Source organism: Mercenaria mercenaria, chromosome 10, assembly GCF_021730395.1.
Source record: "Mercenaria mercenaria strain notata chromosome 10, MADL_Memer_1, whole genome shotgun sequence".
NCBI classification, from domain to species: Eukaryota; Metazoa; Mollusca; class Bivalvia; order Venerida; family Veneridae; genus Mercenaria; species Mercenaria mercenaria.
The window spans coordinates 56,820,128-56,840,534 of record NC_069370.1 but is presented as its reverse complement, the minus strand read 5'-3'; the positions used below and the strand labels follow the sequence as shown (position 1 = coordinate 56,840,534).

Sequence of the window (20,407 nt, the reverse complement as noted above, 5' to 3'; positions counted from 1 at the left end):
GGAAGGCCTCATCACGAAATTGGAACATGTTTTGGTGCTTAGATACTGCTGCATTCTGCGCCAAAAACGGTGCGTTTAAGCCAAGATTTGGTCACCTAAGGTCATCGTTTGAGTGTTTATGAGATACAAAATGAAATTAGTTTAGCAATTTATGCATTCTGTGCCGGCGAGGAACGATGAAATGTGTTGAAAATCGTAATTTTTGTGATTTGTCAGGAGTTCGAAAATGGGTTCGAATCCTTGTTACTGCTGTAATTTACAACGTCCTAGAGAACTTGAGGATGCATTAAACCATGTGGATAAATTGCTGGTGTTTATGTCCAAATAAAAGTACATATTTCATTGCCGACGGATTTTCTAATGCCGACGGCATACGTCCAAATAAGGCCTTATTACGAAATTGGAACACGTTTTGGAGCATATATACTGCTGTATTCTGGGCTGAAACAATTGCACTTGAGCCAAGATTTGGTCACGTTTTATTCTTTGACTAATCTGCCAAGAAGACAAAATGTGAACAAATCCTGACTTCTTGCTATTCTAGTCATGTAAGTCAGAAAAAACTTGCACAAGAGAAGAATGAATGATTTTATTTACATATGTACATGAATATTATAATCATATACAATTTGTTAAAACAAAAGATACATTATGAAATTGATTGTTCAACTTATTACCAAATTGTTCAGTCAAGTAACGTCACATTTTCAAGATTGTCACCGTTTGCACCCAGTCCCGCGCACGATTTTCTGTATCGATATATTTTTCGGCAAAACTGGTATTTGATATTTTCGTGGTTAAGTCTGGCATCCTTCCTATAGAATATAACTTGAAATATTAAAATAATTACTCAATCGGGTATTGAGTTTAGGAGACAGATTAATTTTATATTATGTTATGCAAGGATCCTATTTCATGCGTTAGCCATTTGAAATTGAGGCGGTATTTTCGGACTGGGTCTTTGAAAGACCAAGTGTTGAGTCAGTATGCTCTTTAATAAACAAGAATAGCTATAATGCTTGACGAATGAACGTGTAACACTAGATTCGTCAACGATGGAATTTTACGTCGGTGGTCACGCCATATACCATTTATCTATCAATCATAGACGGTGTCATTAATCATGTAAACTGTCTTAGAGCTTTCATATAGTTGGCTTAAAGTCTGACAGTAATGGTTGAATAGGTCTCTTAAAATGTCTCCATAGCATCACGGTAAGCTTGACAACCAGGCAAATGGCGGCAACAGTCAAAAGGACTACACTGAAAACAGAGTTTCTGTAGGCTGTGTCAAGGTTAAAGTTCTTTTGCACAATTCCAGCTAAGGCAACTGTTAATGTAATATACGGCGAGAAAGTATAACGCGTGTACTTGTCCAATATTGTCAAATCGAAGCTAAACCAAAGCAGGATTTCTACGGATACAATTGCAAGAATTATGGTGCTCGAAATGTCTTGTGCCAGAAAGGTATCAGTGACGTCACTTCCGTCTTTATACGTTAAAACAACGCCTAAATTCAGCAATGTTGCCACAGTAACCCAAGCAGCATAAAAAGCAATTCCATTTTGAATCAGTAAACGAATAAGCCAAATGTCAACATTCAGTCCGTTCCTCGTAAGGAAATCCAAGTTGTTGTACAGTGTTTTAAAGGAAAAGAAAAGGCAGATGTACAACGTAAATGGCTGAAGTGCGAGAATTGGCAGGGCGACGGCAATCTTCATTCTGTCCCAGGCAAACAACCACGCAACATTTAAAATATTATTTATTATATACGATGCAAACAAAGCTGTTGGATAAACGGGCATCAGATACAAGTACGTTCCAACTTTCCGACGACACACTGTTGTGAGGGCGTAAATAATCCAAAGGGCTTGCCAGGTATAAATAAAACCCCAGATGCTGAATGTCCATCCGGCGGGCGTTACTTCTAGGTAAAATAAGTCGGATATAGAGCCTGTGTTGTTCAAGAAAATACCTGAAAATAAGCATGTGAATTTTGAAAAACATTATCATTACTGTACTAGCTCTACATTCAAAGCTCATTGGGGAAACAAATTAAGAGGAATTTGTGAAGGAACAAATTAATTACCGCATATAGTAACGAATTCTGCTCTTCGCTGTGTTCGGGTTTAACGTCTTTTTCAACAATTTTTCAGTAATATAAACGACGGTGTCTTCTTGTAGCAGTGAGCACAATGCCCATCTTTATAATGCTGCCTCACTGGACTATCACGCCGTAGACACGTGGCATGATACCCCACCCAGTCACATTTATTATACTGACACCGGGCTGACCAGTCCTAGCACTATCCTTTTAATGCTGAGTGCCAAGCGAGGAATCTACTAGTACCATTTTTTACGTCTTTGGTATGACGCGGCCGGGGATCGAACCCACGACCTCCCGCACTCGAAGCGGACGCTCTACCATTAGGCTACAGAGGCGGTCCTTTCGCCTCTGTGGCAATATGTACATTTCTATTACCAGGTCTTGGTGAATACCTCTCAGGCTGTTGAAAACTACGTTTGTAGTACTATTAACTTGTATAACGAGTATATCATTTAACAATAAATACTGAAATTGACGTAAGTACTAAAGGCAGAGACTTTCAACACAAATTATAACCAACTAAAGTTGTTTTATATACTGCCTTACCTTCGCCATTACTGGTTGCTGCTAGCGCATTAATGGCCGCCACGACAGCAAAGGCTAGCAGGGTGAGCACGATTAGCGCTATCTTCAGTGGAGAATGGGAAGCCATCTGTCTCTACAATATCCCAGGAAGCACAGTAACGTTGTGACAACGTTGTTACAACGTTGTGCTGTACGTTGTGACAACGTTAGAAACAACGTTGTGACAACGTAAAAGTGTGGAGTCGTGTCAACGTTGCGACAACGTTGTGGCATAACGTTGTGTTGCGGTCAGATACAACGTTGTGACAACGTAAAAATGTGGAGTCGTATCAACGTTGTGACAACGTTGTTGGTTAACGTTGTGAAACCACCAAAATACAACCTACTTTTGACAGCTCATGTTTAAATAAATAAGCAAAACAAAATTTCAATTACATATTTTAATTCAAGATCTAATTATAAAATTTACTAAAATATTTGTTAGAGTTCAGAAACAACGAAAGTAATCCCTTAAGCAGTATATGGGAATACCGCACCCCTTGATAATACAATATAGTTTAAAGCATACGTAACAATTATTTAAATCCATCAAATACAAAAAACTTATGTAGTTTAACAATATATGATAATTCAAGTCCAAAATTATAAAAAGATTATGTAGTTTAACGATAACGATAATTCAATTTAATTAAATACAAAAAGCTTATGTAGTTAAACGATAACAAAATCTAATACAATGACATGCCCACAGGAACAAGGTAAATACAGACTTCATTAGCTGCAAGATCGGCAAAGGTGAACTAGAAGATGATTTTGAAGGAAAATGCATGTCTCCCCAATGCATAGGTCATATAGGCAAGAAGTCAATAGGGTCGGAGTAAAAGTCAAAGAGACAATGATGGTTGGCTAACAAAAGGGATCATCTACTTGGCATGTCCAATCATCCGACTAAGTTTCAAAATTCTGGACTTAGTGGTTCTTAAGTTATGAAATGGAAACTGTTTCTCATGTTCGGGTCCAGTGACCCCCAAAATAAATAGGGGTCATAAAACTCTGCATGTGCAATCATCCTATTATGTTTTAACATTCTAGGTAAAGTGGTTCTCAAGTTACTGACTGAAAAAAAACACCTATGCTGTACCACAAAAGGTGGTCTTGGTTTTTCCATATATCAATTACAAAAAGTTACAATGTAAGTTATTTATAGAACAACAAAGGGAAGTTAATCTTTAAAAAAAAAAATCCCCCCCCCCCCCCAAAAAATTGAAAGTCCACACAAAAATTTTTCCCAAGGTAGAGACAGGTCAAAATAATCTCAGAATTGGATGTATCATGCATGTTGCACTACAGAAAAGTGATCTCCATTTTTCCCTACGACTAGTAATGAAAAAGTTGCAATTAAAGGCGAAAAAAAAACTGTTGTTTCCGGTATCCCAAACCTACCCTAAATTTTTGGCTCGACCCTAAATGTTTTATGGCCTCTGAGAATATTTTTTCAACTTTTTAACCAAAAAGTTGAAAAAACTGCACTTTTATCTTTAAAACATGGCCAGTGAATGTTAGAAAACAACTTACTGATGCCTCTAAAGGCATAACTCCTTATTTGTATCCATTTTTTGACACAAAAATAATTTCCGAAAAGTCTCCCTTAATAAAAAAAAAATATTTTCCACCTACCTACCCCAATTTTTTTGAGCATGTTCCGGAAAAAAAGAATTTTTTTTAGGCCTAAACTATTTAGTAAAAACAAGGAAGGTAATTCTAAATAAGGACCTGCGCATAACACTCCGTCTCATATGGTGTACAATTGTGCCAAGTTACATCAAAATCCCTCTATGCATGAAGAAGAAATGCTTCGGACAATGTTTATTCTTGTATCTGAACTTTAGCCTCAAGTTGACCTTGACCTTAGACCTAGGGACCTGGTTTCTTGCGCATGACACTGTCTCGTGATGGTTAAATTTTGTGCCAAGTAATATCAAAATCCCTCCATGCATGAAGAAGAAATGCTCTGAACAAAGTTTAAATTCTTGTATCCTTTGCCCTCTAATTGGGTGCCCTTGACCTTAGACCTAGGGACCTGGTTCTTGCGCATGACACTCCGTCTCATGATGGTGAACAATTGTGCCAAGCTTCATCAAAATTCATCCATGCATGAAGAAGAAATGCTCCGGAAAAAGTCATTATTGAATTTAACCTTTGACCTCTAAGTGTGACCTTGACCTTCGAGATAGGAACCTGTGGTTTGCACATGACTCTCTCATGAGGTTAACATTTATGCCAAATATAAATGAGATTACTCCATGCATGTCAAAGTTACAGTCTGGACAATCAAATATGGACACAACGCACGGATGCCACTTTTAAACAGCCCTTGACCTGGTTCTTGCACATGACACTCCGTCTCATGATGGTGACAACTGTGCCAAGTTTCATCAAAATCCCCCCATGATGAAGAAGATATGCTCCGGACGTCACCTGCCGGCCGCCAGGGCGTTCCCATAATACGTCCAATTTTTCAAACGGGCGTAAAAAAGGGCAATAATTCTTAGAAAATGATCCTTGACAGAATTACCTCCTCTTGTCTAACAATTAGGTCATCACAATAAATTATGTCTAGTATCATGTCTTTCCTATGATAAGATACTGGGTAATTGGATTAAAAAAAAAAAAAAAACAACTGAAAATTTAAGGTCGAAAAAGTGCAATAGCTCAAAAAAAAACATTGAAAGTCCCCTAGTCAGCAGAATGAGGTCACCACTGTAAAAAAAAAATACCTTGTTACATTGTATTGAGAAATTGGAGACTGACAGGCAGAAAGAGGTATTACCTCTGAAAAAACAAATCGCAGGGTTACCTGAAATGGCAATGATAAAATGTGTAAAAGTGAACAAGTTTTCCAAGTTTCAAATGTTACCTTTGACAGTTTTTGAGAAAACAAAATTTAAGTAACGCAGACGATCAAAAATTTTGATTTTCTGATAAAAAATAGTAAAAGAATAAACAAAGAATGCGTCAGAATCAACTCTCTTTGACCTTTGACCAAAGTGTGACCTTGACCATGGTTATATGGATGCGACTTTGTGCAACACATCGAATGAAGATTTGCGACAACAAATTTGAAATTCTCTAAGGGGTCTCAACAAAAAGAGCTGTCTGTAAGACAGCGCGCTCCACTATTCGGCGATTTTGACAGTAATATGGCAACTGGAGAGTCTTGATCAGCTCGTGTTTAGCGCGTTAATATTTTTCACGTTATATTATTTCAAAGTGTTTGCCGATATGATCAGTCGTGATCAATCAACAGATGCTTACTGAAGTATTAAAACTGGCAGTACAGCGGTGTAAACATTAGATATTGACCCCTTTGATAAAAATTTAATGTTGAAATGTTGGTGGGGCCCATTTTCAATGCTGAAAAGGATCTTTTGATCAAAATTTAATGTTGAAGTTGACGGGGTCAATTCTCAACGTTGAAAAATGACCCTTTGGATCAAATTTATGTGTTGAAATTTTGACGGGTCAATTCTCAACGTTGAAAAGGATCTATGGGGTCAATTTCAACGTGGTCAGTATTTAATGTTACACTGCGTGTAAAACCGAACGACCCCTTTTACAACAACGTTGATTCTCAGACTTCCAATCAAAAATTCATTGCTTTCCTGTGTAAAAAATACTGATAATATTATTAAAAAAGTCCCATTAGCATTATACACGAACGATCAAGTTTTTTATTTCAAAGCATTTGCTGCCGATCAATTGTGATCAAATATGTTTACTAAAACGAGATCTCATTCAAGTTGCCATGTGATGTTGGGGGGAGAATTTGCTCTATACGCCTTTCAAGTTGCCAATCTATTTTTCTTTGGGTATAATATACAGTTTGTAGTCATGCTGTGAAATATTTAAAGAGCGTGAAAAGTTTTTTGATTTAAAATTGAAGAATTTTAAAGTTATGAATAATTTTTTTACTAAGATCCTTTATGAATACAGGCCCAGATCTAGTTTAACAATATCAATAATTTAAATCACTACAGTATGTTTTTATTGTATGCCTTCTTTTAGTTCATAAATATCATTCAGAGATCAGGCATATGATTATCTGTATCGAGCAGTGAACTTGTTCACTTTCTACAGTATATAATCATGGGCCTATATCCCCAATACTGGTATTAAACAAAAGCTCATGACGCCAACAAGACCGCTTCAAAGTTCTTTGAGTTATGTAGTTTGAGCAAACTGTCATAGCTCAATTTTGAAAACTGACATACTTTCACACACACTAAAACCCTTGTGAAAACTTAAATCACCCGCAAGTCCACATTAAAGACTTTTACAGTATATTCCAAATCCTCTGGCTGACCGTCAAATCCTCCCTGCCTGCAGTACCCGCACCCGTCACACCTTTCTGTAATAATATTGAATGTTTTTGTTTTAATATAATTCTTTAAATATAAAGTACTTGTGTAAAACAATGTCAATGATAGAATGATTCTGGAGCAAAGACACATTATTTGTTTAAATTGTTTCTGAAACTTAAATTATGCCCTTAAGCAAACTTTAAGGATGAAGATTTGGTTTTTTTAATTTTATATCAGTTCAACCATCCTGAATCCTGCAGTTAAACCTGAATCAAATTATGCTGGCCTTTTAGTGCAACACCAAAAATAAAGAAGTAAAGCTGAAGATTATCAAGAGCTCAAGTTACACTGATCTTTAGATACATTTAACTGTAACCTAAGTCAGTTTGCCTTCAAAGCAAGTGCTGTTTTAATGTTGTAAATTTTCTGACTTTCCAAAAAGCATCAACACTGGACAATAAAAGCAATAGAATCTAAGTCTACCTTAAATTTCAATCCACCATTTTTGAATGGAACATGTTTTTAAAAACAGATCCTCAGCTTCCTTTTTTGTTCCCTGTCTTTGATTTTTTCAAAGAGCATCTGAAAAAAAATCATACAGTGGTGTAAAAGTTGTAATCAAATTGCCGTTATCACAAAAAAGGCATCCACATTAGGCGCCATGCTCACATGTATGTTAATTTAAATCTTATATTCTATTAATGAACAACAAGCGATTTAAAAAAGCTATTTAAATGGATTCCCGATTGATTATGATGTTTTAGATAAAACAACAAATGAGACTGAAAAATGGTTTGAGAACATGAGGCCCAGCTGAGTTTTTTCTTTTCTGATTGTCCTAAAAAAACACCTGTCAATGATGATGATTTATGTTATCAATATTCTAAAAAATGTTTTTTTTTTAATTACCAAGCTACCTATCCTCTTTCTTGGACCCTGTTAAAAACAAATTTACTCCACACGTAACAGTATACAGAACTTACTCAAAATTGATCTGCAGCCAGCATTGGCCTGCGATAGGCATGCAGGTCTTCCTTTCTTTTCTCCTTTTGTTTCCTTTCAGGGAATACAATGACCAAACCTTATTCGATCCTGTAAAACTCTCATCAGACGACATTGGGTGTCAACATCTTTGCTACCGAATTGCAATAATATTGGGACTGTAAAAAGGAAACAAAACAGTTAAACTGTTGTAAATTTGTAGGTCCAATCAGTTCTACAGCAATCGTATTGACAAAAGTAGATCGCATTATAAGACAAGACCCGTACTCTTGAATAAACTTTTTTATGCCATTAATGGTATCAAATGATTCAATTTCAGTCATTAAATCTTCAAAATTTAAATAAATAGAGCTATCATGAAGGTGATGAATACCTTCATATCGTACGGCACCTAAATTGCTTATTTTCTGAAGACACTGACTTTAAAAAGTATCTCAAGTCAAGGTGAAGGTCAAAGTTACATGTAAATGCACGTTTTCCTTGCGCTCATGATGGTGATGTGCATGTAAAAATTTTTTGAAAAATTTTGAAGCAGTTTAGGAGACCTAACTGTAGATGGACAGACTGATGCGACTCTCATATATAGCCTGATACTAGATCTCTAGGGATGACGTACTTAAGAATTTACATCATGCAAATTTGGTTCTACATGCATTTATATCATGCTCATGTCTCACTTGACATGAGGATCATACCAATTAAGGTATTCGCCACCTCTCCGTGTCAACAGGCCTGAAGATTTACAAAGAAACATGAGATAGCTTTCAATTTGAATTGGTTTTTACTATGTTTTGACATACTTAAATATTTACATCATGCAAGTTTGGTTTCTCATGCATTTGTACCACATCTCCTAATCTATCCTACTTGGCATGAGGATCGTAAATTTAAGGTAACGAAAACCTCTCCCTGTAAACAGGCCTGAGGTTGACAAAGAAACACGAGATATCTTTTAGATTTGAATTGATTTTTACGACGTATGACAAACTTAGGTATTTAAAAATCCTGCAAGTCTTGGTATCTACATGCATTTGTACCACCTCTCTGTCCTACTTGGCATGAGGGTCGAACCATTTAAGGTATTTGCCACCTCTCCATGTAAACAGGCTGAGGATTTACAAAGAAACACGAGATATTTTTTCAGATTTGAGTTGGTTTTTATGACGTATGACAAACTTTTGGTATTTACATCCTGCAAATCTTGGTATCTACATGCATTTGTACCACCTCTCCTGTCCACTTGGCATGGGATCGAACCATTTAAGGTATTTGCCACCTCTCCATGTAAACAGGCCTGAGGATTGACAAAGAAACATGAGAAAAGCTTTCAGATTTGAAATTTAAATTGGTATTTTTAACTATACTGTGTTGGTGTGCCGTAAAACCTAAATAAATTAATTAGTTTTACTATATATTGTATGAAGTACTTAAGTATTTACATCATGCAAGTCTTGGTATCTACATGCATTTGTAACCACCTCTTCTCAGTCCTACTTTGCACCCAAAGGGTCATACCATTTACGGTACATTGTATTCGCCACCCCTCCAGTAACAGGCCCGAGGGTTGACAAAAGAAAATTTTAATAGCTTTCAGACTTGAATTAGTTTACTGTGACATACTAAATAGCGACATGCAAATCTTGGTATCTACATTTCATTTGTACCACCCCCTCCTGTCCTACTTGGCATGAGGATCGGACCAATGAAGGTATTCGCCACCTCTCCATGTAAACAGGCCTGAGGATTGACAAAGAAACATGAGATATCTTCCAGATTTGAATTGGTTTTACTATAGTTTTCAGACTTGAATTAGTTTACTATGATATACTAAGTAGTAACATGCAAATGCTGGTATCTCATGCATTTGTACCACTCTCTGTCCTACTTGGCATGAGGATCGACCAATTAAGGTATTCGCCACCTCTCCATGTAAACCGGCCCGAGATTGACAAAAAAACACGAGATATCTTCCCGATTTAAATTGGTTTTACTGTAGCTTTTAGACTTGAATTTAGTTTACAATGACATACTAAAGTTTACATGCAAATATTGGTATCTACATGTATTTGTACCACCTCTCCTGTCCTACTTGGGATGAGGATTGGAAACCCAATTAAGGTATTCACCACCTCTCCATGTAAACAGGCTTGAGATTGACAAAGAAACAATGAGATATCTTCCAGATTTTAATTGGTTTTACTATGTATGACGTACTTAGGTATTTACATTATGCAAATCTTTGGGAGCTACATGCATATGTACCACCTCTCTGTCCCACTTTGGCATGAGGATCGAACCATTTAAGGTATTGCCACCTCTCCCTGGGAAACGGTCTGAGGGTTGACAAAGGAACATGAGATAGCTTTTAGACTTGAATTAGTTTTACTATGTTTGATGCACCTAGAATTGACATGCAAGCTTCGGTATTTACATGCATTGTATGAAACCCCTCCTGTCCCACTTGGCATGAGGATCATACCATTTGAGGTATTCGCCACCTCTCCATGTAAAAGGCCTGAAGATTTACAAAGAAAACCCGACTTAGATTTCAAACTAGAATGAGTCTATAATATGACCTTAGTACTGACATGCAAGTCTTCGTATCTACATGCACGATTAAAAGTAAATCTGTAGTATGTATTCCCAGTTTTGTTTGCAACGAAATATCGACATCTATATTTTTTCAGTAAAAAACTGGTATCATTACTTATTTATCAGGAAATCTATTACCGGATGGTTGAAAATCCTTGAGGATTTGCTAGCCGCTGGTAAAGGGGTCTCAGATCGGCTAAAACTCAGACTAGGCATTCGGAAACCCGGGCGGCTAGACACATCCTTGTGTTAATTTTATTAATTCAATCAAGGTTTTCTGAAAAAATTTTTTTTCATAAGTACGCAGCTTATCTGAAGCTCTGATTTAAAACTTAAAAAGTTAAAAATTTAAATATAAAACTGAAAAGTAGATCCTTGGAAGCACCCAGAAAAAAACAATTTTAACAAACAGTGAAAATTGGGAGACTCATTTGATTGAGTCTGTTCATGAGCAGTTATGGATAATGCAACACTGCCCACGCCCCCTATCACCCCCTTAAGCGTATTCAATCTTCAAATCTAAATCAGTAAATGAGTTGAAATCAATGATCCGAAGGACCTGAAAAATATCAACACTGAAATGAAATTGGGGCAACTTTTTTATGGCCGCACACAGCACTTAACAAATCAAATCAATATTTATTTTATTGTCTGTAGATAAAATAACATTGTGCTGTTGTGCTGTAAATATAATCTGAAAAGTGATCCGGTGAAAGCACTGAAAGACTTCGAAACAGAATTAAATAGTTGCGGACGCATTGGTCGAAAGGGCTAAGACGCTTTCTACGGAAGTGAAGGCCCCCGGTTCGAATCCTGGCTACTCCCCCCTGGGGGTGGGCCTTGGGCAAGGCACTTTTATCCGATTGCCTCTGTCGACCCAGCTGTAAATGGGTACCAGCAATTGCAAGGGGTGAGGTATAATTGGTTTAACTGTTCTTAATATAGGGTCGCAGAAAAGCTCTAGAGAGCTTATGTTAATTGTTTCACCAAGCGACGGTAAATAAAACTTACCTTTACCAGTGCTGAATATTATATGGAAAGTTTCTTGTTTAACAGAAGTCGGTGGGGTAGGGCAGCAATTTGCATTCTTTTTTTTTTCTTTACAGAAACTATACTTTAGGGTTTTTACTGAATAAATTTATGTTTGCTGTTAACGAAACAAAATGTAGGTTATTTGATCTGCAACAAAATCTTGACTTGGCCCAAATCTTGGGATAAATTAAATTGCCCAAAAATGAATTTAAGAATTATCAAGATAGATCAGAGTAATTTATATGTACTTAAACCCCGTCTTCGTAAAATACCAATATATCGATAGTTAATTGAAAGGGATTTTATTCAGTTGTCTAATGTGTAAAAGTTTCACCGAAAGACACCAAAAATACTGGACATTCCTTTTGTAAACATCGGCGCGCATGCAGATATTCAGGTCTCAGTATATCCGAATTAACGTTTCTTTTTAAGAAGGAGATACTCAAAGTAAATTTACGAAAAAATATTTAAGTTCAATGATATTACAGTATATTCGACAACTTATATTAAAATAAACGAAATTGTAAATGCAAAATATAGATTCGAACCTATCGCTACGAAGTCAGCTTTACATAATGAATGTCAGACGGTTTGACCCCTTAATTTTTTTTACCAAAGATGACACCTTGACCCCTTAGTGACACTTTGACCCCTATTTTCAGTGACACCTTGACCCCTACTTTTTTTTATTTGACACTTTGACCCCTTAGATTTTTTGTGGCTAGGGGTATATTTTTCTGCAGTTTAATTTCTTAATGTGCATGTAAGTCATTGATAAAAGCTGTATAGATGGACTTGTACAAGTTCTAGGCTATGAGTAGGTGACAAAGTATGGTTTATGAGTGTTGGTTTATGAGTGTTGGTATTATTAACAATGATGTTTCACAAACGTTTGCAGTTATCTAAGAAATTATTTAGATGAAATTACTAATCATGTTAGTAATTAGATATACAGTAAATAACTTCATTTACTAATTGAAATAATAAAATAACTCTCTGTTCGAAACTTCTCATTTACTGGTATACTACTTTATTCATAATTGTACATTTTTATAAATAAATACAAGTAACGCTAAACTATTTACATGAAACAGAAAACATAAATATAAAACATTATACAAAAGACAGAAGACCGTAAAACATAAAAATCAAACAAAAGACAACAAAGACACAAATAAGAAAAATACATCACATAAAACATAAAATACATTGAATAAGTACACTTTTTACACAATTTACATGAAACAGACAACATAAATATTAAACATTATACAAAAGACAGAATACTGTAAAACAGAAAAGTCAAACAAAAGACAACAACGACACAAATAAGAAAAATACATCACATAAATCATAAAATACATTGAATAAAATACACTTTGTACACTATTTACATGAAACAGACAACATAAATATTAAACATTATACAAAAGACAACAAAGACACAAATAAGAAAAATACATCACATAAAACATAATACACTTTGTACACTATTTACATGATGAGCACTGGTCAGTCTATTATTAAGCACTGGCACTGTTTTTTCAATTTAATTGAGTTTTAGATTTACATACGGCCATAGATCTCACCAACCCGCGCAAGAAAGTCTTCACACACAATGTCATGGTCATCGTACTTGTCCCAAAGCTCGCCAATACGATTGTCCATTGACACATACACTTGACGACGGTTTCTGATCACTGCCTGTTGAGAGACAAGAGCAACAGTGATTGATACCAACTTTCCTTCCTGATGAAGAAGTGGAACTAGCACGTAGAATGGGAGTGTGCTGCATCCAGCTTTCTGGTTGAGGCGCCGGTGCCAACCCTCACAGTCGTTGTTTGTGCATACAGGCTGCCTGTAGACACTCCACTCATCGCCCGTCCACAAACTTGAGCACAACCACTGGTCCCAGACGTATTGGAAGAGATCCCGCACTGGCTGCGAGCTGGTCATGGCGCGGTCCCTCAGACGTTGGAACGCTCTCTCGATGTCCAGACCCGGTAGAAAAGGAAGGGCAAGTAGCTTGCTTATCAGCTGATGAACGGTTGTCCTGTCCTGGTAAGTTTTGGCGAGACCGTGCTCCTTCACATGACGAATGATGGACTGTATCAAAGAAGTTGTATCAGTATATAAATGTGTGTAAGGTTATTGAATCATTATGATTAATTAAATCACTTTAATGTTTTGCTCACATTTTCTGTAAAGTTAATTCACTATCTTCGAACTTTTAAATATATTCAACTTAGATAAAAAAAACATTTATTTTAAGGAATTTTCATAAAAAATTAGCCTGATAACCTTTAACACCATACATTTCAATTAATATACAGTACCTACTAGTTAAATGTTGTGAAGGTGAGACCCCATTAGGTAACATGTTTATTGTATTGTACCTAGATTAGAGTAATTAGAGGCACACTTCAGTTTACAGTGCAGTGTAATCCAATTATTACACCTCAGTAAGTTTTTAATCCAATCACCACCCTATTGATGGAGTTCAAGTATGCCTTTAAACAATAAATTAAATGATAGATAAATTTGATAATCTGTTTAAGAATAATTGTAACTGATGTTATTTTTGAATAATTTTATATTTGAAATTAGTTTAATATTGAAATATCATTGTTATGAAAATACATTGAAAAATTGATAAACGTGAAATAAAATGCTATTATAATAAGTGTTAGACTTTAATTGCTCAAATCTTATTAGTGAATTTTACACTCCACAAAATATATATTCATTTACATTAATAAATCAACAAACACATCCTTGATATTCTATCTATTCTGACTGCAATAACTACAATACTATTATACTTAGTAAATCTTATAAAATCATTTTGCATATATTTATCATTGACATTTTTTAATGCAACAAAACGTGTTATAATGTACAATTATATAAACACTGCTTTGTGTGATAAAATATGTCCTTGGGTTGTCCAACAACTCTTATAATATTTACAGCTTAGTGGAAAATAATTGCATTTATTCCAACATCTTATCAAATATAGCCAAATATGTGTAATTCTGACAAACATCTCAAATGAATAAGTCAGATTCAATTTATTATGAGTAAACAGAACATTAACTAGAAAATGCTTTTGTAAAAAAGCGCATGTCTCCCCCAATGCAAAGTCCTATAGGCAAGAAGTCAATAGGGGTCAGGAGCGAAAGTCAAAGAGACACTGATCGTAGGCTGCAATAGGGATCATCTATTTGGCATGTCCAATCATCCCGCTAAATTTCAACACTCTTGGCCTAGTGGTTCTCAAGTCACTGTTGAGGCTTCTGTGACCTTGACCTTTGATCAAGTGACCTCAAAATAAATAGGGATCATCTACTCTGCATGTCCAATCATCCTATGAAGTTTCAACATTCTGGGTCAAATGGTTCTCTAGTTATTGATCGGAAATGGTTTTCCATGTTCAGGCCCCTGTGACCTTGACCTTTGATGGAGTGACCCCAAAATCTATAGGGGTCATCTACTCTTCATGATCAATCATCCTATGAAGTTTCAACATTCTGGGTCAAGTGGTTCTCTAGTTATTGATCGGAAATGGTTTTCAATGTTCGGGCCCCTGTGACCTTGACCTTTGACGGAGTGACCCAAAAACAATAGGGGTCGTCTACTCCAGAAGCCCTACAACCCTATGAAGTTTGAAGGTTCTAGGTCAAATGGTTCTCCAGTTATTGCTCGGAAATGAAGTGTGACGTACGGACGGACGGAAGGACGGACGGACGGACAGGGCAAAAACAATATGTCTCCTGGGGGAGACATAATTAGACAATTCAGTCCAGATACACAAATGAATTTACAAAATACAATATCAGTTTGACTCAGTTAGATATTAATATAACCATAGTAATATAGAGATATAGGGCTAACATTTTACACTTACCTGACTGACATGTTCTGTGAGTCCATCTTTATCTTATAATTACTTGCAAATTAGCCCACTTACATAAAATTGAAATCAATGATTTCTTTGATTCAAAGTCATTCTATATTTTAATACAGCATTTATACTTACCATTATATCATTATCGCCTTTTTACATATTCTTTGATGTGTCTTGTGATGTCAAAATCTTCAAATAATGTGATTAAAATTGTATTATTTTCTATGTCTGTTCCTTTTAAAACACTAAAATAATGTTAAATATTTGAGCCAGAATATCTGTCAATATTCAACAAAAAATGTAAAAGCTAACTATAAATACTGCACATTGACATATAACATGTAAATTTTTCACTTAAACCAAGCAAATCAAAGAAAAAAAAAATAGGGGTCAAAGTGTCACTATGAAAAAATTGAAAATAGGGGACAAAGTGTCAAGGGGTCAAGGTGTCATCTTATTTTATTAGGGGTCAAAATGTCAAGGGGTCAAAACGTCTTGCTACCTACATAATGAAATACTACAACAACAACAACAACAACAACAACAAAATATTGACACTAAAATAACCTAATTTATTTCAAGAAACAAGCTTATTTTTCAGAAGTTTGAAGTTCAGGTCATCAGTATTTCTGATGTACCCTCATAAATACATAATTTGCTTAAGCGTAGGTCCCAGGTATGATAGGGCGGGGGTGGGGTGGGGGGCCGGGGGCATATCCCTTACAGAAGCAAGCCTCTGTGGCGTACATGCTGCGTATTTGCTGTGTATATGCCGCGAACACAGTAGTACGCCAGAGGAGTACATTTTACATACACCGCATGCCGCGTACTATCTCGACGAGTACACAGCATGTACGCAGGAGGTCACTAGTACACTTCAAGTACGCAGCACAGACTCTGAAAATTTAAGGAGTACACTGCATGTACGCAGGAGGGACTTGTACAAGAAAATAGTACACTGCATGTACACCGCAGATACTTCGAAATTTATAACACTTATATTTAGTTGCATTAAAGTTGTTTCCCCTTGATGCAGTTACGCCATTTTCTTCAGATGTTTACCAAATTACATGCTACAAAAACTGATTTATTTCATTGAAAAGTGGATGAAGAAAAGCATACTAATTTATTTGATAACATCAATCTACATTATTTTGGTAAGGGTAAATACTTATTGATGCATGTCACTTATCTTTTTTCTGTTTTTTTTCTGTCCAAATGATCAGCATTTGCATAAGAAAGTTGGTGGGGTAAGGAATTTACATTATCACAGCAGTTTCGCCACAAGAGTACACAGCATGTATGCAGCAGGAGTACACAGCATGTACGCCGCAGGACTCGGGCCAGGAGTACACAGAATGTACGCCGCAGGAGTACACAGCATGTACGCCGCAGGAGTACACAGCATGTACGCCGCAGGGGTAGTACACCGCAGGCTCATTTGCATGTGAAAAGTGTATGTGCCGCGTACATGCTGCGTACTATTTCCCGCATACTAAATTCCTCCAGCGTACATCCTGTGTACTATGTAGTCCACAGCATGTACGCAGCAAGTAGTACGCGGCAGAGCTCATTTGCATGTCAAAAGTGTACTACAAACGTACTATCGGTGTATGTGCGGTGTATATCCTGCGTACTATTTAAAGCCCTTGCTTTCAGTACACATCATGTACGCATCATATACGTTGTATGTACACAGCAAGAGTACGCAGCAGGCCTTTTTCTTCTGTAAGGGATTCTTCTAAAAATTGACACTCCGCAGTAATATTCGGGAACTTGTACAGTATATTTCTCCTTTGAGCTGAACTGCTCTTTAGAAGAAGCTCAATTCTATCCGAAAATTTAAACATCTTTCAGTCAATAAATTTAATTAAAGATTTGGTGTATTTGATTCATGTATCGATATCTGAATTACAGTTTAGTCAAAACTGCAGGGTTAAACTTAGAATGCATATGAAGGTTTCTTTGTGTGATTTTCTGTCAATATTGACAACTTTGAATTTTTGGAAAATGTGAAAAAAATAAAGTGATCCATCTGTATAAAATAATTTCTATGTTTTTAATCTAGATCTACATGCAAATATAATGAGTGAAAAATTTCATTTTAACTTGCAGTTATGATTTAAATTGTAATTTTAACAGATCTCATACAACCAGTCTATATAAATTTATACTGAAAAATCTTCTGGACTTCAGATTTATATGGATTGTACATATATTTACAGAATATCTATAAAAAAAGGAGAAAATTCTAGACCTGCATATAGCATATGCTGTACAAATTACCTATATAATTGGCAATGTTTTGCGGCAGAAGGGGAGTGGTGGTGTTGGAGACAAGGTGCCGGCTGCTTACCACGGAGACGTGGGTTTGAACCCTAATAATGGGTCATGACAGTTAACGTCCTCATTAAACGCCATTCCAACGAAGGTTTTCCCGGATACGGACTCAAAGCTTTATTCTTCACAATCGAGCAAAAAAAATTAGTATATAAGGGAGTAGCAAAGCAGTTCGTGTATGAAGCAGTTGACAGCTGCTGAGCAGGCAACCTCGGTAGCTCCACTAGTAGGCAGGCTTTTCTAGGCAACTGTCAGTTTTGAATATACTTTCATAACTACTCTTTCACTGAAAATTGGCAACATTGTAAAAACGTTAATATAACGTTACCTTAACAACGTTGTGATTCAAACTTGAGTAAAACGTTGTGACAACGTTACTTAACAACGTTGTGACAACGTTACAGCACTGTTACGTACACAACGTTGTAGCCCAACGTTTGCACAACGTTGTACTAACGTTGTAGATTTTACAAGATTCAGATAAAAACTCAGTGTGTCTTTTTATAGGGTCTTTTCAGTACATTCACACATTGCTTGCATAGGGCTTTCTCCTATACATTTCAAATCACTACTTTGAATAGTTCTCAACGTTGTTACAACGTTGTCACAACGTTGTAAAATAACACAACTAACATACAACTAAAACACAACGTTGTCTTAACGTTGTGTGTTTGCTGGGATATACCTAAATGTAAGACTACATAATTGTGTTGATAACTAAGTCAGTTTTGAAATAAATGAAATACTCTCATACCGATTTTGTATCAATTTGAATGTTCAAGCATCCTGATTACGTTCTAGCTGAGTTAACCTTTACAATATATAACAATTTAACCGCTTTTAAAAATCTTTAAAAAAATCAAGGATTCATAAACATTTTACACATGAATAAGCAAACATCGTAAAAAATAAACATGTACGTTTTTTACAATAGTTGTAATTATATCTGCAGTTTTTCTTGATTTTACTAACAAAGCATCACGCAATCTTAATTTAAAAACAACAAAATTTTAATTGTTGATAATTATGCTATTACATGAATTCCGATAGTCCATTACGCGGACCCGTAAAACATGTAAAATTGTAAAATGAAATTAATTATAAATACCTGTAAAATAGGGTCTCCTTCTCCAAACTCTTTCATCAGTAACTGTTTAAAGTACTGGCCAGATAAGACTTTGTAAATATTTATTGCTCACTGAACAAACTAATTGTATCAGCTCACGTTTCTCTCCACGCTTTATATACACTGGGTCAAGAGTTGTTTACTAGGCTTATCATGTGGCCATTAGTAATTCGTACACAGCATTTATATAACTCGGCTAGGGTGGGCGGAGTTCATGTTGTAGTACATTGAGAACAGTTCATTAAAGTACATTTTTGTTTGTTTTAGATGTAAACCTTTTTCAACACTAGGTCGCGTATGTATAATCAGTGTTTTCTTATGTTGTAGCAAGTAACAGCCAACTTTAATCAGCTTTTTGTTCGTTTAAACCCACCTAAACGCATTCATGAGATGTTGACGAGAAAACAGCAGTTGGTACAGATCCGAGTATTGTTTGAAGATTAGATACAGTTTTTGCCCTAACAGAGCCATGGAGGTGTGTGTGCTGCAAATTTACATAATAAGGAAAAATTCCAACATTTACACAAAGATTACAGTCACGATTCATAAGTGCTTTATACTCATAGGCCTCCCCGGGTAGACTCCTATTTCAGCCGTAAATAAATTATCTTGTCTGTAAGACAAGGAAAGTAAATAAACACAGTCTATATACCTCCCCTTAAATGTTAATCGTGATCCATGATGTTGTTGAAAATGAAAACCAGCGAAATGATAACATTTGGAGTATAAGCCACTGGACTGATTAATTAATGTGTCATGTGATTCTGCTGATGATGTTAAACGATAATTCAGATCCATAATGCAATTCCAGAGATAGAGTGGAAGTGCACCAAACCCTGCAACATTAAGTAATAAGAGGGCGTAATGCATTAAATATTGGTGCCAGATTTACGGACCTTATGATATATAATTAATGTTATAGTCTAAAAATAATAATTTCAAGTTTGAATCTAATGCATCGAGTGAGAACAGAGAGTGGAAGTGCTTCAATCCTTTTACAGGAACTTGATTAAAATAAATTAAAGGGCATAACTCAATGAATATTAATTTTTAGTGCCTGCTTTATAGATTTAAAGTCATACGATGTGGATTTGGTTGAACTTTTTCTTAGGTAGGACAGTATGGTGGGTAGGACAGTATGGTGGTTTTTTTTCTTGGCCAACTTTGTCTCATTTAATTTACTAAAAATGAATTCGATCTTTCAGATTCATTATTTGTTCACATGTTTCTACTATAAATACATATTACGAAAATAAACACGTCTGCATGCAACCCCAGACATTATCAGAAGAAAGGCCTAGACTTAGATCTACCAACATACATATTTGGTGTGACACAAATTACCCTTACCCTGCTAAATTTCTACAGTGGACAGACCTATCATTCAATTTGGGCAGCATCACTTATTATTTAAAG

At 35.8% G+C, this 20,407-nt stretch overlaps 2 protein-coding genes across 3 annotated transcripts; both read right to left on the bottom strand.

The window, feature by feature from the left end:
* Positions 1–575: 575 nt before the first annotated feature.
* On the bottom strand, positions 576–19,335 carry LOC123561480 (uncharacterized). Of its 2 annotated transcripts, none has more exons than XM_053553149.1 (3): positions 18,970–19,335; positions 2,653–2,773; positions 576–1,974 (listed from the first exon to the last, which is right to left on the bottom strand). In XM_053553149.1, exons 2-3 carry the CDS (start codon positions 2,756–2,758, stop codon positions 1,145–1,147), a joined length of 936 nt encoding a protein of 311 aa, XP_053409124.1. In that variant the 5' UTR covers positions 2,759–2,773; positions 18,970–19,335; the 3' UTR covers positions 576–1,144. The 2 variants fall into 2 exon arrangements, with proteins under 2 accessions (XP_053409124.1, XP_045209813.2); XM_045353878.2 differs by having other exon boundaries at positions 2,653–2,764; positions 18,974–19,333.
* On the bottom strand, positions 12,210–16,226 carry LOC123541696 (uncharacterized). The gene is made up of 2 exons (XM_045327226.2): positions 15,658–16,226; positions 12,210–13,724 (listed from the first exon to the last, which is right to left on the bottom strand). Exons 1-2 carry the CDS (start codon positions 15,658–15,660, stop codon positions 13,185–13,187), a joined length of 543 nt encoding a protein of 180 aa, XP_045183161.2. The 5' UTR covers positions 15,661–16,226; the 3' UTR covers positions 12,210–13,184.
* Positions 19,336–20,407: the final 1,072 nt, after the last annotated feature.